General features: G+C 38.8%; 4 protein-coding genes across 5 annotated transcripts; 3 read left to right on the top strand and 1 right to left on the bottom strand.

The window, feature by feature from the left end:
• Positions 1–108: 108 nt before the first annotated feature.
• Positions 109–5,101, top strand: LOC110045530 (uncharacterized). 2 transcript variants are annotated; one of them, XM_020751133.2, is made up of 3 exons: positions 109–329; positions 2,633–3,244; positions 3,637–5,101. In XM_020751133.2, the coding sequence occupies exons 1-3, from the start codon at positions 234–236 to the stop codon at positions 4,246–4,248; spliced, it is 1,320 nt and encodes a 439-aa protein (XP_020606792.2). In that variant the 5' UTR covers positions 109–233; the 3' UTR covers positions 4,249–5,101. The 2 variants fall into 2 exon arrangements, with proteins under 2 accessions (XP_020606792.2, XP_020606791.2); XM_020751132.2 differs by lacking the exon at positions 109–329 and adding an exon at positions 337–1,505.
• On the bottom strand, positions 4,808–12,462 carry LOC110045534 (pre-mRNA-splicing factor 18-like). The gene is made up of 15 exons (XM_089275805.1): positions 12,198–12,462; positions 11,169–11,237; positions 10,981–11,001; positions 9,252–9,353; positions 9,067–9,146; positions 8,741–8,774; positions 8,333–8,407; positions 8,007–8,084; positions 7,676–7,744; positions 7,038–7,103; positions 6,845–6,919; positions 6,298–6,369; positions 6,053–6,170; positions 5,699–5,736; positions 4,808–5,386 (listed from the first exon to the last, which is right to left on the bottom strand). The coding sequence occupies exons 1-15, from the start codon at positions 12,261–12,263 to the stop codon at positions 5,303–5,305; spliced, it is 1,047 nt and encodes a 348-aa protein (XP_089131931.1). The 5' UTR covers positions 12,264–12,462; the 3' UTR covers positions 4,808–5,302.
• A 79-nt stretch (positions 12,463–12,541) lies between these two features.
• LOC149101273 (uncharacterized) lies at positions 12,542–16,199 on the top strand. The gene is made up of 2 exons (XM_089275804.1): positions 12,542–12,732; positions 12,838–16,199. The coding sequence occupies exon 2, from the start codon at positions 12,874–12,876 to the stop codon at positions 14,647–14,649; it is 1,776 nt and encodes a 591-aa protein (XP_089131930.1). The 5' UTR covers positions 12,542–12,732; positions 12,838–12,873; the 3' UTR covers positions 14,650–16,199.
• A 269-nt stretch (positions 16,200–16,468) lies between these two features.
• LOC149101272 (uncharacterized) lies at positions 16,469–20,828 on the top strand. The gene is made up of 2 exons (XM_089276239.1): positions 16,469–17,333; positions 17,439–20,828. Exon 2 carries the CDS (start codon positions 17,475–17,477, stop codon positions 19,254–19,256), a length of 1,782 nt encoding a protein of 593 aa, XP_089132365.1. The 5' UTR covers positions 16,469–17,333; positions 17,439–17,474; the 3' UTR covers positions 19,257–20,828.
• The last annotated feature ends 381 nt before the right edge of the window (positions 20,829–21,209 follow it).

The raw sequence follows: 21,209 nt of genomic DNA, 5'->3' as shown, positions 1-21,209 counted from the left end.
CAATGAGAAACACAAACCGACTGCAAACTTAACTGTCGGGGCTCGAGCTTTGTCAAAGCATTGCCACAGGGATCTGACCAGTGAATGGTGGGGTGCCTGTGCTGGCAGTGAGCAGGCGAAGAATGAACATGCTAATGCAGTTGTAATGCGTATACTGGGTGACGCCTCATGGATTAATATTCATATGTTGCCGCATGACCTGAAGGTTATTGAGGTAAGATGTGCCGAGGGTTATGGAGCAAGATGGAGTTATGATGGAAAAGTCTTCCGTGGTTTTCTGGAGCCTCAAATGGAGGATGGTCATGCTGCAGGATGGAAACACTGATCTTGTATGTTACATGATGCAGTTCCAGAAAACATCCCTACCCACCAGCCACCCTAAGGAAAGTTAACAGATATTCCAAAGGGGAGGGGTTTCAAAAGCCAAAATTTTAAAAGGAAATTATGAAGCTAAACTGGAATTTTTAGAAGGGTGGGTTGGAGGTTCAATCTACTTTCTGTGGGAGGGTTATCAAACCGTATGGATGTTTTCTAGCTGTAACAACATATTTGTATACAGACTCTTAGGAAAGAACTACAAATGGAGGGGTTCTTTATAAAGTACCTTTCTCAGAAGAGGATCTGGATTCCCCCACTGAAGCAGACCTCCCAACTCTCCCAGTTTTCCCAGGAGTCTCCAAGTTTTTCATCAAATCTCCCGGTCTCCCGGTTGGAGCACCAAATCTCCCGGGAACTACCTGCTGTGGCTCTTGTTAATTTTTTTTTATTAATTTCGTTATTTTCGAGACGTCGGGAACGTTCGGAAGGCCTTCGGGTGATTGTCGGAGAGTATTCAGACATTGTCGAAAATTATATTCTTACAATGCAAAGATTTCTAGCCGTCTCCAGGTTTTTGTACTCTGGGGGTTGGTAGGTATGCTGAAGTCTCCTTTGAAAATGTATTAAACACCGCATCTCATTTAGTGCATAATTCTGAGAGATGACATAGAGATGACACAATTCTGATCAATTTCAAGCCAGTTTTTTATATCATATCGGTCACATCATAGTCATGTCTTGAATTTTCTTTGTACGAAAATAAACCCAAGTTTGAACAGTAGCAATATCTGTCGCTTGATATCAATTTTTTCTATTTTCTGACAAGTGTGATAAAGCGTTGTCTTTGCACTTCGTGTCAAACGTTACGACGCCTAATTGAAGTCGCTGGCCTCAAACATCGCAGGCATTTTTCGGCAATTTGTTACCCAGATTCCACTTGACAACCGGACGCAATGACAACAGAGACGTTATATGTAGGCATACACGAACGATTACTCTTTTCAAAGCTGTAATCCTCTCAGTATGGGATCATGGCTGCCCGAATTTACATGTTTTTAATCTTTTTTACCGGCGTTTTCTCCAACGATCGCCAAGTGTCTGGACACAGAATTGTAACAGTCGCCGACTACAACATATGGAATGTAATGTTTCAGTGGGAAACAAGAAAACAGTTCATCGCAGAAATGGTAATTCAGTCTTGAAGCTTTCTGTAAAATTTTTCGTTGATGTGAATAATTTAGAGTTTTTAATATTCCTTCACGTCCTGCTGAGCTGTTTGTGTTATACATTTGTTCGACTTAGAACGTTGATTTTCTAAGTTATGTTGCAAAATTTGTGTATAAAGTAGATCTAATTTAAGTACCGTTTGGTAATCGCTCCACTGGAAAAAAATATGAAATATTTGGGACCTGCTGCAAAGGAATTTTAAGTTGTCTTGAATTTACTTTTAGAATTTTATCTTCCGATGTTTTAATCTGGTCGAGTTCTGAACGGTAAATAGTTTGTAAATTTCGTGCTAAGTCATGCAAGCAGTCTGTAATGGGAAGCTGACAACAGCCGATAAAAGAATTTAAAATGAAATTCTTAATTAGTATTTGAAGTTATTTTGAGTGAGAGAACACTCGGAATAAGCTCGTAATTTTATTTTGAATTTTTTTGTTATTGTTGTAAATAAATGTTTTTGTCACTGAAGAGTTATCTACTGGTCAGGAGTGGATGGCCTGTTTTAAAACACTGCCTGATTGTTCTTCGGTAAAAGCTTAAAACAAGTCCCAGTAGTAAATTGATAGTTTTACCCAACGCTACTGAATGGAACTGTCATTAACTCATCTTGTCAACTTAGTCCCTACATGTAGGTGGTCTCTCTTGCCTCACTATGCACAAAGTCACGTAAAGAATGGCTGAGTGCTCTTCAGTGACATCACTGTTCATGATAGACCCCCAACTCTCCCCTGAGCGGAGAACACCTAGAGACTAGGGTGTCATCTTAATGTATGGCTAGCTCTGCGTACAGGCAAGATGAAGCAAATCTTGTGCTGTGATTGGCTGTCCAAGTGAGCAAGATGAGGCTACTTTACCGCCCCTCCCATAGTCAAGAATTAGAATAAAATGTGTCTATACCTCAGGTGAACATACTGGGTAATTTCCCTAGGGGTGGGAAGATCTTTCAAAGTATAGATCCTGTAACTATCACATGTAACATTTTAATTTGGCAAAGAGTGTTCCAGAGTCTCATGTAAAGGGGGATCAGAGAATTCTTCATAAGATCATCTTCAAAACATGTCTGATACTGTATTGTCTTGATATATTTCAGATAAATCAAGTCAATCCAGATGTGATCGGTTTCCAAGAGGTGCGAACCGATGCAAAGGACCAAAGAAACCAGCTAACAGAGCTGCAAGAGTTAATTCCACAATATAAACACCTTGTTTATCACCCAGTTGCCATGGTTACACCTCCACTAGGTCAACAAGTGCCACCAGGGTGGGAAATGGAAGGTCTGGGACTGCTCAGTAAACATCCCATAATAATGAGTCACATTGTGAACCTTACTGTTGGTAAAGGGAGTGTCGATCGAAACAAACGAGTTGTCCTTCATGCTCAAGTTGACATTGACGGAGATGAACTGGACATCACAGTGGTTCACTTTTCTTACGACAAAACTCAACAATGTCAAAATGCCATTGATGTCATCAATTATATTGCATCCATAGGAAGTGAACGTTCGGTGCTCGTGGGAGATTTCAATGTGTACAATGATTTTCCTTGGCCAGTGGATGGCATCTTAAAAGGATCTTTTGACAAGCAGGGGTCATGTGATACTCCACCTTATTTTAATCCTCAAGGTTCTAACCAAGGCTACAGCTTTGTGGATGCCTGGGTAACAGCAAATGGAGATCATAGAGGATATACTTTCAGTAACATGGTACGTGGAACTTGTGTTACAAAGCACTGCACAACATTTGGACAAAACATTACATTTTTTGTCCAAATTAGTGTAGAATTGCCCACACCATGGGTTAAATTGTTGATAAAAGTTGTAGCAAAAGTTGGAGAACATAGTAGAATTGAGTTAACTCTCTGTTATCACTCACAATTTAAACTGTTGAATTGTGCATGACACAGCCACCTGTAGAATCGTCTGTAACAAAAGTTGCAAGAAAACCTGAGACAAATAGCTTAAAGACTGAATTATGTGACAGGATAACGTAACAATAGTCAATAGCATTTCCATCAAGGGCCTATGGGTGTATATATACAGTAGCCTATATTGGAATTTTTAAGACATTTTTTAAACTAAACTTATTTTCTTTGCAGCCAGAACCAGGACCAGTGAGTCGACCAGACAGAATACTTGTTTCATCAACTGGTCTTCAGGTCATATCAGCTGAGATTCACGGAGACGGAAAAACCTATCAACAAAAGTACAGTTTGCAAAATAAATGGCAACGACTCAAGATGACATTTCAGATGGCAAAAGAGACTGCATATGGTCCACATTTCAAGTACACATGCCACCAAGACTGCGGCCCTCATGGATCTTGTCGATGTGGTGTTTGCGTCAAAGGAGGAGATCAAAATAACTGTGAATTACCATTTTGCCAGGAATGCGATGCTGAACATTACAACAGCTTTGTATTGATTGGTGTTTTATATGCGACTTCGGTGGTGTTTATCTTGTACATACTTCTCAAAGTACTTCTAAAAAAGTGTTTTAGTAGGACAAGACGATTGAACAGTAGGGTGCTATTTTTGTGTTCAAACAGAATGTTGGGATTATCTGTGATCTCTCTAATGATCGCTCTTTATTTCATTACCATGTCGTCCCTTGGAGACACTTTGGAAACTGTAAATGGAAGAATTGCAGAAGAGATGTTTCCTTCCGATCATATGATGGTGGTTACAAAGTTAAAATTTACTTATAGATGAGACAAACTCAGTTGACAGGCAAGTGGCGGAAAGCCATAGAAGTTTCAGAGTTTGGATCATGTGTACTAAAAGCATTTGCAGTCAAGTGTCAGTCGATGCCCTTGATTGACACTCAATCGACACTCCAACACTCTATCGACATCACAATGAATACTCAATGGACACTCGATCGACACTCAATTAACAGTTGGTTGATAGTTGGCAACCAACTCATATTTATCAAACGACACCCGATGGTGTGTGTGTGAAAATTTATTGACTCTCGAATGACAGTTGATTGAGTGTTGACTGAGTATCGATGAAGATGTCAATTGAGTGTTGATTGAGATGTCAATGGAGTGTCGACTGAGGGTCAAACAAGGGTATCGATCGACACTCATCCATGGAGGCCTTAGGTACACATGATCCCAGAGTTATACTAGAGCCTTAACAGTTGTTTCCTTGTTACCATGGACACATCTAGTTTCTTAACACAATTGCCAGAATGTGAGAAGATATTATGACTTGGAATACTTGTTCTGTCAACTGAATCAGAATGGATACCCTTACGCCCTATAAATGTTATAAAACTATGTCATTTTTATTCTGCAGTAAAAGTGATATTTGTACAATGGGTGTTATTTGAAGTTGACGCGAATTTATATTCCCTTCAACATTATTTATTTGGAACCTGTGGAAATTAATATTATGAAAAACTGACATATCTTCCAGCTGTTTCTAATATTATTGTTGCAGAAGTAAATGTTAGAAATGTGGTTTGAAAATACTGGTTTCTTCATGTACTGGTTTCACATCTTGTGCATAAATATTTGATATCTTGCAATAAAGGTACATGTTTTTGTGGAGACTTCAATGGACAGTTGTTTGCATCAAGTGGCACCATGCAACACTTAGACAATTTTACTGTTTCAGTCCACACAAAGAAGTTCTGTTGCAAACCAAACACTTCACAAGCAAGGGCTTCTCTCTCCACATTAGAGTTGTTGGTGTTGATGTTCATGCCTCATAGATTCCATGTATTACATGTACCATGTACTTCTCAGGTTTCTAACAATCACTTAACAGCATTGTATTCTACAGACTTTGACGGGTCAGCTGGAAACTTCTTTTGGCAAAAAGTCATCAGTCGCTTCAGTCCCTAAAACAGAACAGAAATGGTTAATAACAGCACTAGTGTACATGTATGTTAAGGAAGTCCTTCCTGATAGACTGGTTATTTTGTATTTCCTTGTTGTGTTTGGGGCTTTTCCTTTTCTTTTCCCCTACGGCATGGTTCAGAGGAACATGGACATGGACTCAGTAAATTAACTAAATATTAAATATTTTGATATCACTCAAATTATTTAAACTTCTAAATTGTCAGTTCTTTGTGTGGCTTCTGAATGGTAATAAATTCTTTCAAGCTGTATTAAATTATTTTTACTGTTATAATAATAAGAGCTATTAATACCTGGATATATTTTCTTTGAGTTTCATCATTGAGAACGTCTGACACGGAAGTTAAAGAATTTTATTCAATTGCAGCAGCTTCAAGCACAAAGCATTGTAAGTGTAGCAGTGATTTGTTGCTGTTGTTGTTTATGTGTACTGTGGGGGTGATTCTGGTTTGAGGATAATTATGCCTGCCTGGTTTGACCATCTAGAGAAAAGATTCTCTTATATTTAAGAAAGTTCAGTTCAAAATGTTCCTCTCGCCTGTGAAAACTAGTTGCGCCCTGAAAGTTTTCTTTATAAATCAAAATTGTCTCTTGGACACTTGTTTTGAAAAGTCAAAAGTCAAACCAGTGACTTTCAAAAAGGATACGAGCAACATTCTGTGCAAAGATCTTCTCTCTTCCTGTTCGAGCGTGAATCCCCACCATGGTCACTCCAATTGGCCAAGGAGCATTTCCTATTGCCATCTGAAGATATGAATCATTTGCCTGGAGAACAATAAATAAAGGCTGCATCAAAACTGAAAACATTTAAATGTTAAAAAACAATGTTGTTTCAGTCATAAAGTCCCCATAATAATTTTGAACTACATATTAAAAGCATGTAACCTCGCACCTTAACATACTCTCTTTCTAGAAGACTCATAATGATGGTAGTCAAGGCACCAAGAATATCCCGAGGTGTTTTCTGTTGACAAAGAATTACTATTTGAAAATTAACATTGCTATAATAATTATGTAAGGGTAAATCATGTCTGCAAATTAAAGATATCACCTTCTAATCCATTTTTTCTAGCCTCTGAGTCAAAACAAGTCTTCATATGAAACCATCAACATGAAAATGTGTTTCACATGTTCATTCATTTTCATGTACATTAAGCCAACCTCATTTTCATTAGGGAAATTTGCAGGATGACTCATTTGAAACTTGGAAATGGCCCATTAAATCATACTGACTGTGTGTGCAGATAGTTTGTTTCAAGTTGTTATCTTCCCAGCTGACTAGCCTGTCTGAGTTATTTCAAGAGGTAGACAGTGTTTTTACTAGAGTTAAGCAATTAGAAGCCAACAACATTCACAAGTACCAGCTCTATGATTGACAGCAAGAACATTTGGCAACGTTATAGAAACAAATATATTGTACTTTACCATCTTTTAATTACCTTAAGTTTCAGTTTTCTTAATAACGGCTTCAGGTATGATTCTGTCTGCCTTTGAGTGGCACCTGCCAATTTTGCCTATTCAGATGAAATATAGATAATCATAAACTGTAACGTGAAAAAGAGCAACAAGCAATTTTTAATACACAGTCATGTATTTACAGTTAATAGATTAACACTTTTGCCCTGTATTTACCTCTAAACTTCTTTTACTGTCATCAGATCTGGTTTTGTAATCCTTTGCCCAAAGACCAAGAAGAAACTAAGGATAAACAAAAATAAGCAGAAATTAGATTGTTGCTAATCTGCTACCCAATCTGTTATTCAAGAAAATATCCATACCAAAAGTCTTAACTTTCCTTAAAGATTTTGGAATTTGAGACCCCTAAGCCGCCTGGAATTTCCAATTTATAAATGATCTTCCAAAGGGAAGAGTGGGAGGGGGTGGTGAGGGGGAGTGGTGAGAGGGGGGATGAGTGAGATACATATATCCTTTGAACTGCTCATAGCTGGCTGCCATGGAAAATCACCATCTACTTTATCATCTCAGCTGGCTACTGTAGCTCCTGCTGAGCTATTCCTCTGGTTCACTATAAAAAGATGGTGTAAACAGCCACCAACTTCAACAAATTAATATAAAGCTGCCTGCAAAAGTTTGTGACAATGACCACCAGTAAGTTAATACTGGTCATCTCAAGTTAACTCAAGATCTAATTCAGTTTGAAAGACCTCATGACAAACACTTTTAATTATAATACCAACGATTAAAAATGCTTGATTGAACAGTGATATAATCTGTAAAAAGCTCTGACTGGAAGTACTACAAGTAATTACCTGTATAAACTTCAAGATAACATCTTGGTCCAGGTTTTCATCTCCCTGACCCATATTTTTGGCCAAATCCTATAAGTACAAAGTATTAGTAGTCAGAACCTGGTTACAAGTTCACAGAGTGGATTGAAATGGTTTTCAACTGAGAGTTGTAAATAAAAAATGAAAGTCATTGCACTAACCAATCAGAAAGCACAACTCACATAATGGGTGAAACATGAAGGAAAACTATGTGTGGGTCAGTCATAACTGAATTTGGTTTAATTCAGTTTTGATTGGTCAAGAAAATGGCACATGCTTTTCTAATCAATCAGAACCCTCAGAATCTTTTTACCTTGATATCCTCCAGTGTCGTTCCATCATCTTCAATTTGTGATGACTCTTCGCTTTCTGAACCTTGTTGTTCACCACCCTATGTAAAGTCATTTGGATGTACGTTGACAAAAATGAAATTTTAAGTTAACTATATTGAAAAATTATACTTGAAACACACTGATCTAAAAGTTCAAAACAGATACACAGTAATCAATTTTTTGTCTCGTCCAGTATTGAGGGATATCTAGGTCAAAAATTATTGGGATGTGGGAAACTCAAACCCCACCCTCTAATGGCTTCTTGAGTTTAATAATTACAGACTATGGACATTCATTTGGGACATACCTGTTGTTTGATTAACTCTGCTAAGTATTCTTGATCAATCTTTTCCATGGCTGCTTTGAAGTCATTCCTCAGACCCTGATACACAACAGATTACTAACATTGCTTAGGCTTCAATTTACAGATACCAAAAGGGCCGAAGTTTCCCATGAACCCTACTAATTATTGTGCTCAAATGTGCCGCCTGTTTTATCATAATGAAATCAAAAAATACTTCCTCAAGAAGAAAAATAAACTCTTGACTGTATATTATTCTCTCACCATTGGGAAAATCCTGCCTTCAGTAGGCCATTCAATTTTTTTTTTCTTTTTACTAAAAACTATTTTCTATACTTTTAACTTGGCAGGCATTTTCTTTGTTTCTTTCATGTTCTCAATGCTCTTGAGTTATGGACACACATTGCAATGTACCTTGTTAATTTCTGGAGCAAGCATCTCAATTCTCCTGTAGATAACAACAGCATTACATCAGGGCATATTACAAATTTGAAGTAAACACGGCAAGAACTTAAAGAGAAGAAAAGATCTATAAGAAATGAACCTGATGCAAGTCTCACAACACAAAGACCTGATAGAGCTTCACCGTTGTCCACTGAAAATAACAACTCTCTTAACATTCAGTTTATATTTCTGGTTCCTTGAGATGGGGGTGACCAGTACTGAATTTTTTTTTTTTTGGAGGGGAGGTGAGGTGGGCCTTCTCTTTACCGGCTACAAAAACTACACCTTCTGTTAACCTTAGTCTTTGACAAGCCTCGTCGTCACTTTCACCAAACAATCGGATTGGTTCTCCTCTTTCCCTTAGTCTTCGAATGACCTTTGAATCAGAAACAAGATTGAAGTCTGTTAATTGTCATTTATTCAAAAATACATGTACCATAAGCGAGGACTGGATGGAATTACAAAAAAAAATAATAAAAACCTCTTCTCTTGGTATCATTGCTGACTTAGCTTCACCCTCATCCTTCTTTCTTTTAAATGCAAAAAATATGTCATCATCTGCAGTTCTTTTTCCTGCTTTCTCCTAAGGATCAAAACAAGATGATATAAATATGTTCTAATTCAGAAGTGAGATTAATCAATTAATAATTTTACACAGTCACACACTGTCCAGAAAAAGGCCACAGGGATGGGAATGTGCAGTTGTTTTACATAATAGTGTCCCACATAAAATATGATAGGTATTTTGAGTTCAGTCATGCACAACAGTTTCGATTCTTTCATTCAAAGTTTGAAAGTTTATCAAGGAACACATTACTTTACAGTCAGTGCTGTTTGGCTGACATCTCGCTGTTTGAGATCTTTGTTTAACATGGAAACCAAATCACAAGTTGCAGAATGCGTGTTCCAAATTATAAGGCCGTCCAATAGGGGTAGCTGTGTCACCATGTTTCATCCTTTCGTGTATCAATGTTGCCTAACTCAGCAAAATGTCACTGTCGTTTTTCTGCATGAAGTCATATGTCGCTGTCACTTCAAGGTTGATTTTTTTAGAGCTTATTCACTGGAAAAGCAAACAAGTTTCTAACATTTCCAGACTTTACGAGGGTATGGGTAATTATTGCCAAACGGTACTACAGTAGTTATCATGTTATGGGTAGTGGTAGTTCAGCATTGCTTAATCAAACTCTTTGATGTTTCATAGTGAAGGAAGGAGAAATTAGAAATGCACATTCATGATTTTTCCTTCTATCCTCTTAAAAACTGTGAACTTTGACCAAACTAGGTAAACTAATGCTCCCCCTCATACTTTTCCAGAGTTTTGTCTATACTTTTATGCTTTGTAGGACATAACCTTTCTCAAACTAGCTGTATCCATGTTCCATCTGTTGAAGGTTACAAATAACTAATACACGGTAATTGCAGTTGCTATCAATTCTTTCAATCAGTGTCTATGAATCTGTGTCTACGTGTTGATCAAACATAAACAAAGAGTGCTCTAATGAGACATGAGTGTTTCACTGGAATATACATCACAGGCTGGGGTGGACCCAGGATTTTTCTTAGGAGGGGGTGTACCACTAAGGAATGGCGTGACTGAGTTGTTGTTGTTGTTGTTTTTTCAGAATACCAGTTATATTAGAAAGCCACATGCCATCTCGGGGGGGGGGGGGGTATACACCCCTACACCCTACACCTAGATCCACCTCTACATCGTTCGTAAAATTCATATGAAAGTATGTCCACAACCTGAGTGGTTATATATTCTCCATATTCTCGCTAGTGGGATATCAATGACATCATTTGTCACTTTTCACCACCGTTTGTATAAACTGTCAGTTCGTCAGTATAAAAACAAGAAAATTACACGGTGGCTTGAAGATATGCATTTTACTGTATATAAATATTTTACACAATCACTGCCAGGCTTTTAGCCAGGAATTGAAAAGTGGGAATCCAAAATGTGCTATAGGACCTGCTCAAATGAAAAATCAAACAATTTTCCTCAAAAAGTGGCCATCTACAGGACCCCTGGACACCCATTTGGCTAAAAGCCTTCTTGCTCCTCATTCATAAATATTGTTGTAACCACTTAAAAATAAAATTCATGCCACCATGTAACATAAGTGGTTCCTTCATATCATCTTAATGAAACCTGGCCAAATAATGCATTAGCTTTTACACGTAGTTTAGTCAGTAAGCAAGCATACCTCTTTTTCCTTCAGTTTTTCCTACATATATGATCAAAAGAAACCAAACAAAAACAAATAACTGAGTGACTACCCTCAAAGATATTTTCTTGATGAATAACTAAATTCTCAGAACAACATTAGAAAAATGTAAGGCAAACAATGATGAGAATTGATAGTTTGAGATTGCAAAAAAAAAAAAAATTTACCTCTTGTTTCTTTTTATACTCCTCAGCTTGTTTGGCTGCTAGGTCACCTCGTCTGAAGTATTTTTTATTCTGTTGCAAATGATGCAAGGATTAAAATGAACACATCTGATAAAACTCATAAATATTATGGAACTCTGAAAATGTTAACCCCCAAGAGTAGCCACCCTCTGAAAGTAGCGATGTGTTATTTGACCTCTCTTACCAACCCCAATTTTGATTTTGTGCCAGACAGACACCTGAGAAACCTAAACACATTCCTGTGGTTAGCCTGCAGAACAGCCGTAATTTTTTGCGTATTTTAGGCAACTAGAGGCAAAAGCGAGGGGAGTGCGAAGCTTCACTTTCGCCTCTGTTCGCCTAAACTATGCAAAAATTACGCCTGTTCCGCAGGCTATCCTGCAGTAGCCATCTTAAGCAAAAACTGCTGTTATGATGGTAAGCACTAGTTTTGAACAAATAAAACAGCCACTTCTAGTGACTAATTTCCAATATAAATTGACGGAACACCTCAGTTTGTGGGTATTGAGTGGGTTCTTCACATAAGATTAGTTCAACTTGTTGTAAGAAAACAAAGCCTCTCTTACAATGAACCAAGAGTGGCATGACAATGCACAACAGTATTGTTGCCTTGTCCATAATAGGGAATTTTAATCTGATTTGAACCCATTTTTCAGGCTTGACTAAATATTCTTCCGAAAAGTCAAATGCCCCACATCTGCCTATGGGGTCCCCCCTTTGGGCTTCACTGGACTTAAATGTTATTATGATTTTACGTCAATACGGTTACCAAGGGCAGCAAAAACGACTATAGGAAAACAAAAAGCAGGACTTAATAAGAATTACTGTGAAGCCTAAGTCATTTACAGCGTATTTTTCTCGAATTGCGAATCATTGTGCTTTATGCGTTAAAAACATAACAACACCTCCTCCACCACAAGTACAGTTAGTTTGCACGAAGTATTATCAATTGTTTTGAAGGCAAAAATTTCGTCATGTGCAGTCCTTTAAGACTTAAGACTACAAACTCACTGATGTAACTTCATTTTGATCGATCTGTTTCTTTTTCCTCTCGATTTCAGCAAGAAGAAAGTCCATTGAACTCGGCAACTCCAACTTTTCCAAACTACTATGTCATGTAACTAACGTATAATGTCCTCAAACAGTCTCTCTTTCGTGTCACTCAAAAGGATCCTGGAAACGACTCGGTTGCGTGACGGACACACGTGGCCTGGACACAGCAAAGGTCTCCTGGGGTTTTAATATAAATGAAATTTCTCCAAAAACATTAAATCCTGGATTTGAAGAAGATGCCGGAAGAGCAACGAGCGGGATCAATTTTAGTATTGAACATCTTAATTATTTTTTTTACTTTTTTTAATGTTTATCTTTTGGATTTGGTGTACAATCTTACGTAAATCCGAGCACGTGTCTCTCTCGTGAGCTCCGCCGGAAATTGAAGCCGTGAAACTCAATATCATGTATCATGCTGTGTACATAATCAGACACAGCACTTGTTTTCTGACCACGTACCTCAAAGCATCGTTTAGCAGAAGTCATCTGAAAGGTATTTTGGACGTCGTTTCATTCTGTTTTTTTCCTACAATAGACCTTGTTTATAAGACCCCGTTATAAACTCTCAGAGCTCTTTTTTACTGATGAAATTTTGCAGATCCAGTTGTGGAGTGAGAGAGATCACGAGATCATAATGCAAGCATCGCCTGGTAATTGTTCACGCTCAGAAAACGGCACCAGTGAAGTCTGCCTCGATGTTTCCTTCGTTACAGCCGTAATTCTTGTATCCCTGACATCTTCCCTCTTCATCTTGGCTTGCATCACGTTGACTGTTTATTACAAATGGCGTCTGTGCCGCCACATTGTCGAAACACGGATCGGTATTGTCATCTTCTTCCTTGGAGCCTTGCTCACTGTTATTACGACGCTAAGTTCCTATACAGAGAAATCAGTTTATACAGTGTATCTTTTCTTTTTGCTGATCTTCGTTGGAATGGTGGTGCTTCTTGCAGGAAGCGCTGTGTTATTCGAGAACGCTTCTCCCGATGGATCAGGCGACTACAGCCATGAACGACTTCCAGTTGGTCATAAGCATGGCAGTATAGGAATAATCATATGGGTTGTGACTGCTCCATTATGTATCTTGGAACTGCTGTTCGCTGTGTGTGCAGCGAAACATGGACCATTCCCTGCATATGCCCCTTTTATGTACATAGCGTTGGTGCAAAAGGTCATCCAGGCCAAAGTATACCACTTTAGTTTGCGTCACAAAGTTGCCAAACGTGATATGCGTATGGGATGCTCTTGGCTCCTGAAGATAATTTCCGTCTTCAATTTTGCTTTCTGGATCGATTGGATAGCAACATCACAATCGGATAATAACTTTGTAGACCATCTCTTTGGCAATGGATTTTCCATCGTGAAGGCTGCGTACAACGCCCTTCTCATCGACTACAGACTTATGTGTGGTCTTCTGTTTTTGGAGCACTCTCTAGAATTGATGGAAGTACACACAGATCGACATGATTTGGTAGACCCTGAAGCTAACGAGGCACTGATGCAAGATTGTTACAATGCAGTTGTGAATGTGGAGATTTCACATTCTGCAGGTTATGGTTATGCAATTGGCTCCCTGTTGATGTCGACCCAGCTCATTGCAGGGCTCCAGTACCTTGGATATGTGGGTAAATGGTCAAATATTTTCCCAATTGTGGCCTGTGTCGTCGTGGTAGTGTTTGGCTTCCTGTTACTTTCTGTTAATGGTAGCGCCTGTGACAGTGACCGTGAGTTTAACAGAAAGAACTGGCGTGAAACAGAATCCAAAGCAATTGATATCATGGTTTGCTTCATGGGTACAATTGGTTTTGTCTTCTGGTTTATGAAAGCTTCATATTGTTGTCTGTGGGCCTTTAAATTTGCAGCATCCAGCAACACTGAATTATCTGAATACCTTGTTTGGACAACCCTGAAGGACTTCAGCTACGCTATCATGGTCATCTTTCAGCTCTACTTCTTTGTCAAAATGGGTCCGCACTTTGGCTGTGACCAGGAGAGAAGCAGACTAAGTGCAAAGCAGTTTTATGTGTGCACAATCATGATGGCATTGCTATCGCTGGTCATTTCATTTGTTGTGGATGAATACAACGGTCAAGTGGAGGAACTCCTGGATCGCGCAAACATCAGCAATCCCATGTCAACATTTCTTCAGGCAGCCGGACCTATCCACCTTGGTTTCAGCCTACACATGTTCCTTCACTTTTTCATCATGAACAGAAGGCTGGCTCAGTTCCAGTATAACTGGAGGCACAGGCAAACACAAAATTCTCAAAATTCTCAACACTGTTCAGAATCTTCCACAGAACGCAATTATTATCACATCAATGCAGAACCCAGGGATGAAACAAATGGTGAGAGAGAGCCTTTGATTTCTCGCAGTTGCAATCAATGGCAACATCATTATCAACAGTGACAGCATGACTGCTATGAAGTGTAAATATATATATCGAGGGGCTGCAGTCAGGGTGAATCAATGTCAAATTTTAAGATGTTCTCTGGCAAAACAATAAATATAATAATAATAACAATAATAATAATAATAATAATAATAACAACAATAAATAAAAAACAAAGCTGCCACAGCCTACAAATGCATTCTTTAACCAAAACTGTAGTTGAAGACTGCGATTTAGGTAGTCAAAAGCTTGTGCTTTCAAAATACTTTTATTTCATTTTACTATAACAAAATGTTGTATGATTTAAATAACCTGATTTTAAATCAGTGAGTTTGGGAGAGTTTCAATAACCTGAGCTGGTGGTGGCTGTCATTTTCCTTTTGGCGAGTGCTCAAGAATTGGCTTATCTTCATTTTGCTCACCTATAGTGAACTTCCAACAAGGGTTTGGATTCTTGAAAACCTCCAAGTTCTCCTAATCTCACTTAATGAAGTTTTTACTTTAAGTCTTGAAAACTTTAAGAGCAACATTTTTGCATTTCATGAATTAAATTATGTGGGGTGTAGGGGTTGGGGCAAGGCAGTGACAACTCTAATTGATGCTCTTTTGGGGTTTAAAACCTTTACTCAAAGAGACCTGAAGCAGTAAATTAGGAAAATTGTTGCATAGCAAAATAATTTTGTTAGTTTTCTAAGGGAATTACTCCAGGGGGACTCCCATTAAACGGATGGAGATGTTCATCGTACGTTTTAGCCTCAAAAGGTCCACAGTTGGAGCTTTTGGGGTACTTTTAGGGTATTGAGCAGAGAACATATGACAGGAGATAATGTTTTGGATTAGAACTGGTACCTCTTTGGGGGTGAAAAATTTCAAGCCATGCCCACAAAACAGGATCTTAGTATCTCTTAGGGATTCATTTCACAATTTCCAATGAGCACCTCTGTCCTTTTTATATGGGATTCCCCCCCCTGGGGGGGGGATTACCAGTAAGTTAAAATCTACCTGCTGCTGTTGCAAGGGAGTGCATAACTGAGAGAGTGAATTCCTATAACCTGTGGAAATTTTCAGGATCAATTGCATAAGCTTAATGGAATTAACAGTGACCAGTATGTTTATCAGCGATCTTGTGTGGTTGTCAGCCACAAATTTAATAACTAGATTTCAAATTTGAGCAGGCTTGTATTTATATTTTGAAGGGGCTGAATGCAAATCATAAACAGCCAGTGTCATTGAATATAAATTTGCAAGATGTCTTAAAGCACAACATCAAGAGTAGCCTTTTTTTCTTGAGTGTGTGTACGGCTCTACAGAAAGCTCTATACATTATGTCTTTCATTCTTTGTTCAACTGTAGTTAAACTAGTAGCAGGTTTTGGGTGGGGCCAGGCTGCCTTTTCCACCCCCACACCTTTTGTGTGGATGAAATTTGCAGTCTTGATTCTAGTAAATTCTCATACAATGCATTTACGATAGACATTCATAAAGAAATTTTAATACTGCGCTTCATATTTTGAAATAGTTTATGATAGTGGCTATTCAGGTATACATTAAAGAGAGCTTTCATTAAATTTGTAGCTTGTAAGTGTTTGCTTTAACTGAAATGCGAAAACTAGAATGGTATAACCCTTAGATACATAATTTGACACACACATGGGCTGTTGAAGGAACCAACATGGGGGTGGGTGGAGGATTTGGGGGGGGGGGGGGAGGTGTAAATGTATGAATATGAAGTAATTGCATTTTCAACTCCATTTAATTCCCCTGCATCACCCCCCTCCCTCCCCCCCCCCCCCCCCAATCCCTTTGCATTACAATTATCTTCTTGTGTTTAATCAAACAGGTTGGTTTGGGATACTATTGACAGATCGCTTTGCACTTAATCATAGGGGCATGGCACATAAGACTACTGGTACTTTCTCTTCATAGCATTAAGGGGGTGTTTCCCGTGAACATTAACGTAACATTCTGATAGCCTGATAAAATAACATTTTTGTAGTTTTAGTCCCATCAAAATGATCTGTTTAATTTATGGTCCTTTGTTTGTTTCTCTTCTCGGGTTGAGTTCATTGCGTGACAGGCTTTGAAAAAAAAAACATTGGCGCTAATTTGACTTTTCTGTCTTCTGACTTCACTATCCAATCTGCTACTAAAATACGACGATCTGTTTCTTCATAAACACTCTTGTTCTTTGGCCATTTCAATTTAACAAGAAATAAAATGCAAACAGCAGCAACAAACATAACACATGAACTACGCATGGTTTGGAACAACAATCTAAAATTTTCTTGAAGTTTCGCATGCTACAGCACGCATCTTCAGAAGTGGCGGTTACAAAAAACCGAAAGATTTAAAACTTAAAAATACAAAGCGAGGTACTGGTAACTAACTAAACAATAACGAAAACAAAAGGTGATAGCTAATAAAGTGACAGCTTTTCACTGCTAGCATTGCCATTAAGTGTTGGGTTTAAGTCTCGTATAAACAATGTTTCTTTTATTTTACAATGTGATTTACATGTTTATCTTTTGGATTTGCTGTACAATCTTGCGTAAATCCGAGCGCGTGTCTCTCTCGTGAGCTCCGCCGGAAATTGAAGCCGTGAAAACTCAATATCATGTATCACGCTGTGTACATGATCAGACACAGCACTTGTTTTCTGACCACGTACCTCAAAGCATCGTTTAGCAGAAGTCATCTGAAAGGTATTTTGGATGTCGTTTCATTCTGTTTTTCTCCTACAATAGATTTTGTTTATAAGACCCTATTATAAACTCTCAGAGCTCTTTTTTACTGATCAAATTTTGCAGATCCAGTTGTGGAGTGAGAGAGATCACGAGATCATAATGCAAGCATCGCTTGGTAATGGTTCACGCTCAGAAAACGGCACCAGTGAAGTCTGCCTCGATGTTTCCTTCATTACAGCCGTAATTCTTGTATCCTTGACATCTTTTCTCTTCATCTTGTCTTCCATCACGTTGACTGTTTATTACAAATGGCGTCTGTGCCGCCACATTGTCGAAACACGGATCGGTATTGTCATCTTCTTCCTTGGAGCCTTGCTCACTGTTATTACGACGCTAAGTTCCTATACAGAGAAATCAGTTTATACAGTGTATCTTTTCTTTTTGCTGATCTTCGTTGGAATGGTGGTGCTTCTTGCAGGAAGCGCTGTGTTATTCGAGAACGCTTCTCCCGATGGATCAGGCGACTACAGCCATGAACGACTTCCAGTTGGTCATAAGCATGGCAGTGTAGGATTAATCATATGGGTTGTGACTGCTCCGTTATGTCTCTTGGAACTGCTGTTCGCTGTGTGTGCAGCGAAACATGGACCATTCGCAGCATATGCCCCTTTTATGTACATAGCGCTGGTGCAAAAGGTCATCCAGGCCAAAGTATACCACTTTAGTTTGCGTCACAAAGTTGCCAAACGTGATATGCGTATGGGATGCTCTTGGCTCCTGAAGATAATTTCCGTCTTCAATTTTGCTTTCTGGATCGATTGGATAGCAACATCACAATCGGATAATGACTTTGTAGACCATCTCTTTGGCAATGGATTTTCCATCGTGAAGGCTGCGTACAACGCCCTTCTCATCGACTACAGACTTATGTGTGGTCTTCTGTTTCTGGAGCACTCTCTAGAATTGATGGAAGTACACACAGATCGACACGTCCATGATTTGGTAGACCCTGAAGCTAACGAGGCACTGATGCAAGATTGTTACAGTGCAGTTGTGAATGTGGAGATTTCACATTCTGCAGGTTATGGTTATGCAATTGGCTCCTTGTTGATGTCGACTCAGCTCATTGCAGGGCTCCAGTACCTTGGATATGTGGGTAACTGGTCAAATATTTTCCCAATTGTCGCCTGTGTCGTTGTGGTAGTGTTTGGCTTCCTGTTACTTTCTGTTAATGGTAGCGCCTGTGACAGTGACCGTGAGTTTAACAGAAAGAACTGGCGTGAAACAGAATCCAAAGCAATTGATATCATGGTTTGCTTCATGGGTACAATTGGTTTTGTCTTCTGGTTTATGAAAGCTTCATATTGTTGTCTGTGGGCCTTTAAATTTGCAGCATCCAGCAACACTGAATTATCTGAATACCTTGTTTGGACAGCTCTGAAGACCTTTAGCTATGCTATCACGGTCATCTTTCAGCTCTACTTCTTTGTCAAAATGGGTCCGCACTTTGGCTGTGACCAGGAGAGAAGCAGACTAAGTGCAAAGCAGTTTTATGTGTGCACAACCATGATGGCATTGTCATCACTGGTCATTTCATTTGTTGTGGATGAATACAATGGTCCAGTGGAGGAACTCCTGGATCACGCAAACATCAGCAATGCCATGTCAACATTTCTTCAGGCAGCCGGACCTATCCACCTTGGTTTCAGCCTACACATGTTCCTTCACTTTTTCATCATGAACAGAAGGCTGGCTCAGTTCCAGTATAACTGGAGGCACAGGCAAACACAAAATTCTCAAAATTCTCAACACTGTTCAGAATCTTCCACAGAACGCAATTATTATCACATTGATGCAGAACCCAGGGAGGAAACTTATGAGGAGAGAGAGCCTTTGATTTCCCGCAGCTGCAATCAATGGCAACATCACGATCAACAGTAACAGCATGACTGCTATGATAAAATGAAAATATATATATAGAGGGGCTGCAGTTAGGATGAATTGTGGTAAAATTTTAAAATGTTCTGTGGCAAAATAATGATAGTAATAACAACAACAACAACAACAATAATAATAATAATAATAATAATGAATAAAAAGCAAAGCTTTTAACAGCCTTAAATTGCATTCTTTAACCAAAACTAAAGACTGCAATGTAGGTAGTCATTTAAGCTGGTGCTTTCAAAATACTTTTATTACATTTTACTATAACAAAATGTTGTGTGATTTAAATAACCTGATTTTAAAGCAGCGAGTTTGGGAGAGTTTCAATAACCTGAGCTGGTGGTGGCTGTCATTTTCCTTCTGTCACGTGCTCAAGAATTGGTATATCTTCATTTTGCCCACCTGTTGCGAACTTCCAATAAGGGTTTGGATTCTTGAAAATTTCCAAGTTCTCCAAATCTCACTTAATTAAGTTTTCACTTTAAGTCTTGAAAACTTTAAGAGCAACATTTTTGCATTTCATGAATTAAATTATGTGGGATGCAAAGGTTGGGGCGAGGCAGTGACGACTCTAATTGATGCTCTTTTGGGGCTTAAAACCTTTACTCAAAGAGACCTGAAACAGTAAATTAGGAAAATTGTTGCATAGCAAAATATTTGTTAGTTTTCAGTAAGGGAATTACTCAGGGGGGGGGGGGGGGGCGGCGGGACTCCCATAAAATGGATGGAGGTGCTCATCGTACGTTTCAGCCTCAAAAGGTCCACAGTTGGAGCTTTTGGGGTACTTTTAGGGTATTGAGCAGAAGACATATGACAGGAGATAATGTTTTGGATTAGAACTGGTACCTCTTTGGGGGTGAAAAATTTCAAGCCACGGCCACAAAACAGGATCTTAGTATCTCTTAGGGGTTCATTTCACAATTTCCAATGAGCACCTTTGTCCTTTTTATATGGGATCCCCCCCCCCCCTGGGGGGATTACCGGTAAGTTAAAATCTACCTGCTGCTGTTGCAAGGGAGTGCATAACTGAGAGAGTGAATTCCTATAACCTGTGGAAATTTTCAGGATCAATTGCATAAGCTTAATGGAATTAACAGTGACCAGTATGTTTATCAGCAATCTTGTGTGGTTGTCAGCCACAAATTTAATTGCTAGATTTCAAACTTGCGCAGGCTTGTATTTATATTTTGAAGGGGCTGAATGCAAATCATAAGCAGCCAGTGTAATTAAATATAAATTTGCAAGATGTCTTAAGCACAACATCAAGTATAGCATTTTTTTCTTGAGTGTGTGTACGGCTCTACAGAAAGCTTTATACATTACGTCTTTCATTCTTTGTTCAACTGTAGTTAAACTAATAGCAGGTTTTGGGTGAGGCCAGGCTGCCTTTTCCACCCCCACACCTTTTGTGTGCAGGAAATTTGTAGCCTTGATTCTAGTAAATTCTCATAAAATGCATTTACGATAGACATTCATAAAGAAATTTTAATACTACGCTTCAAATTCGTATTTTGAAATAGTTTATGATAGTGGCTATTCAGGTATGCATTAAAGAGAGCTTTCATTAAATTTGTAGCTTGTAAGTGTTTGCTTTAACTGAAATGCGAAAACTAGAATGGTAACTCTTAGATATATAATTTGACACACACATGGGCTGTTGAAGGAACCAAGGCGGGGGTGGGTGGAGGATTTTTTTGGGGGGGGAGGAGGTGTAAATGTATGAATATGAAGTAATTGCATTTTCAACTCCATTTAATTCTCCTGCATCACTCTCCTCCCCCCCCCCCCCCCCTCCCGCCACCCCTAATCCCTTTGCATTACAATTATCTTCTTGTGTTTAATCAAACGGATTGGTTTGGGAAACTATTGACAGATCGTTTTGCACTTAATCATAAGGGCGTGGCACATAAGACTAATGGTACTTTCTTTTCATAGCATCAAGGGGGTGTT

Source organism: Orbicella faveolata, unplaced genomic scaffold (genome assembly GCF_042242905.1).
Source record: "Orbicella faveolata isolate gen_17 unplaced genomic scaffold, um_ofav_v1 contig_4, whole genome shotgun sequence".
Classification (NCBI taxonomy): Eukaryota; Metazoa; Cnidaria; class Anthozoa; order Scleractinia; family Merulinidae; genus Orbicella; species Orbicella faveolata.
The sequence above is the reverse complement of the archived record's forward strand: the minus strand, read 5'-3'. Positions and strand labels throughout refer to the sequence as shown.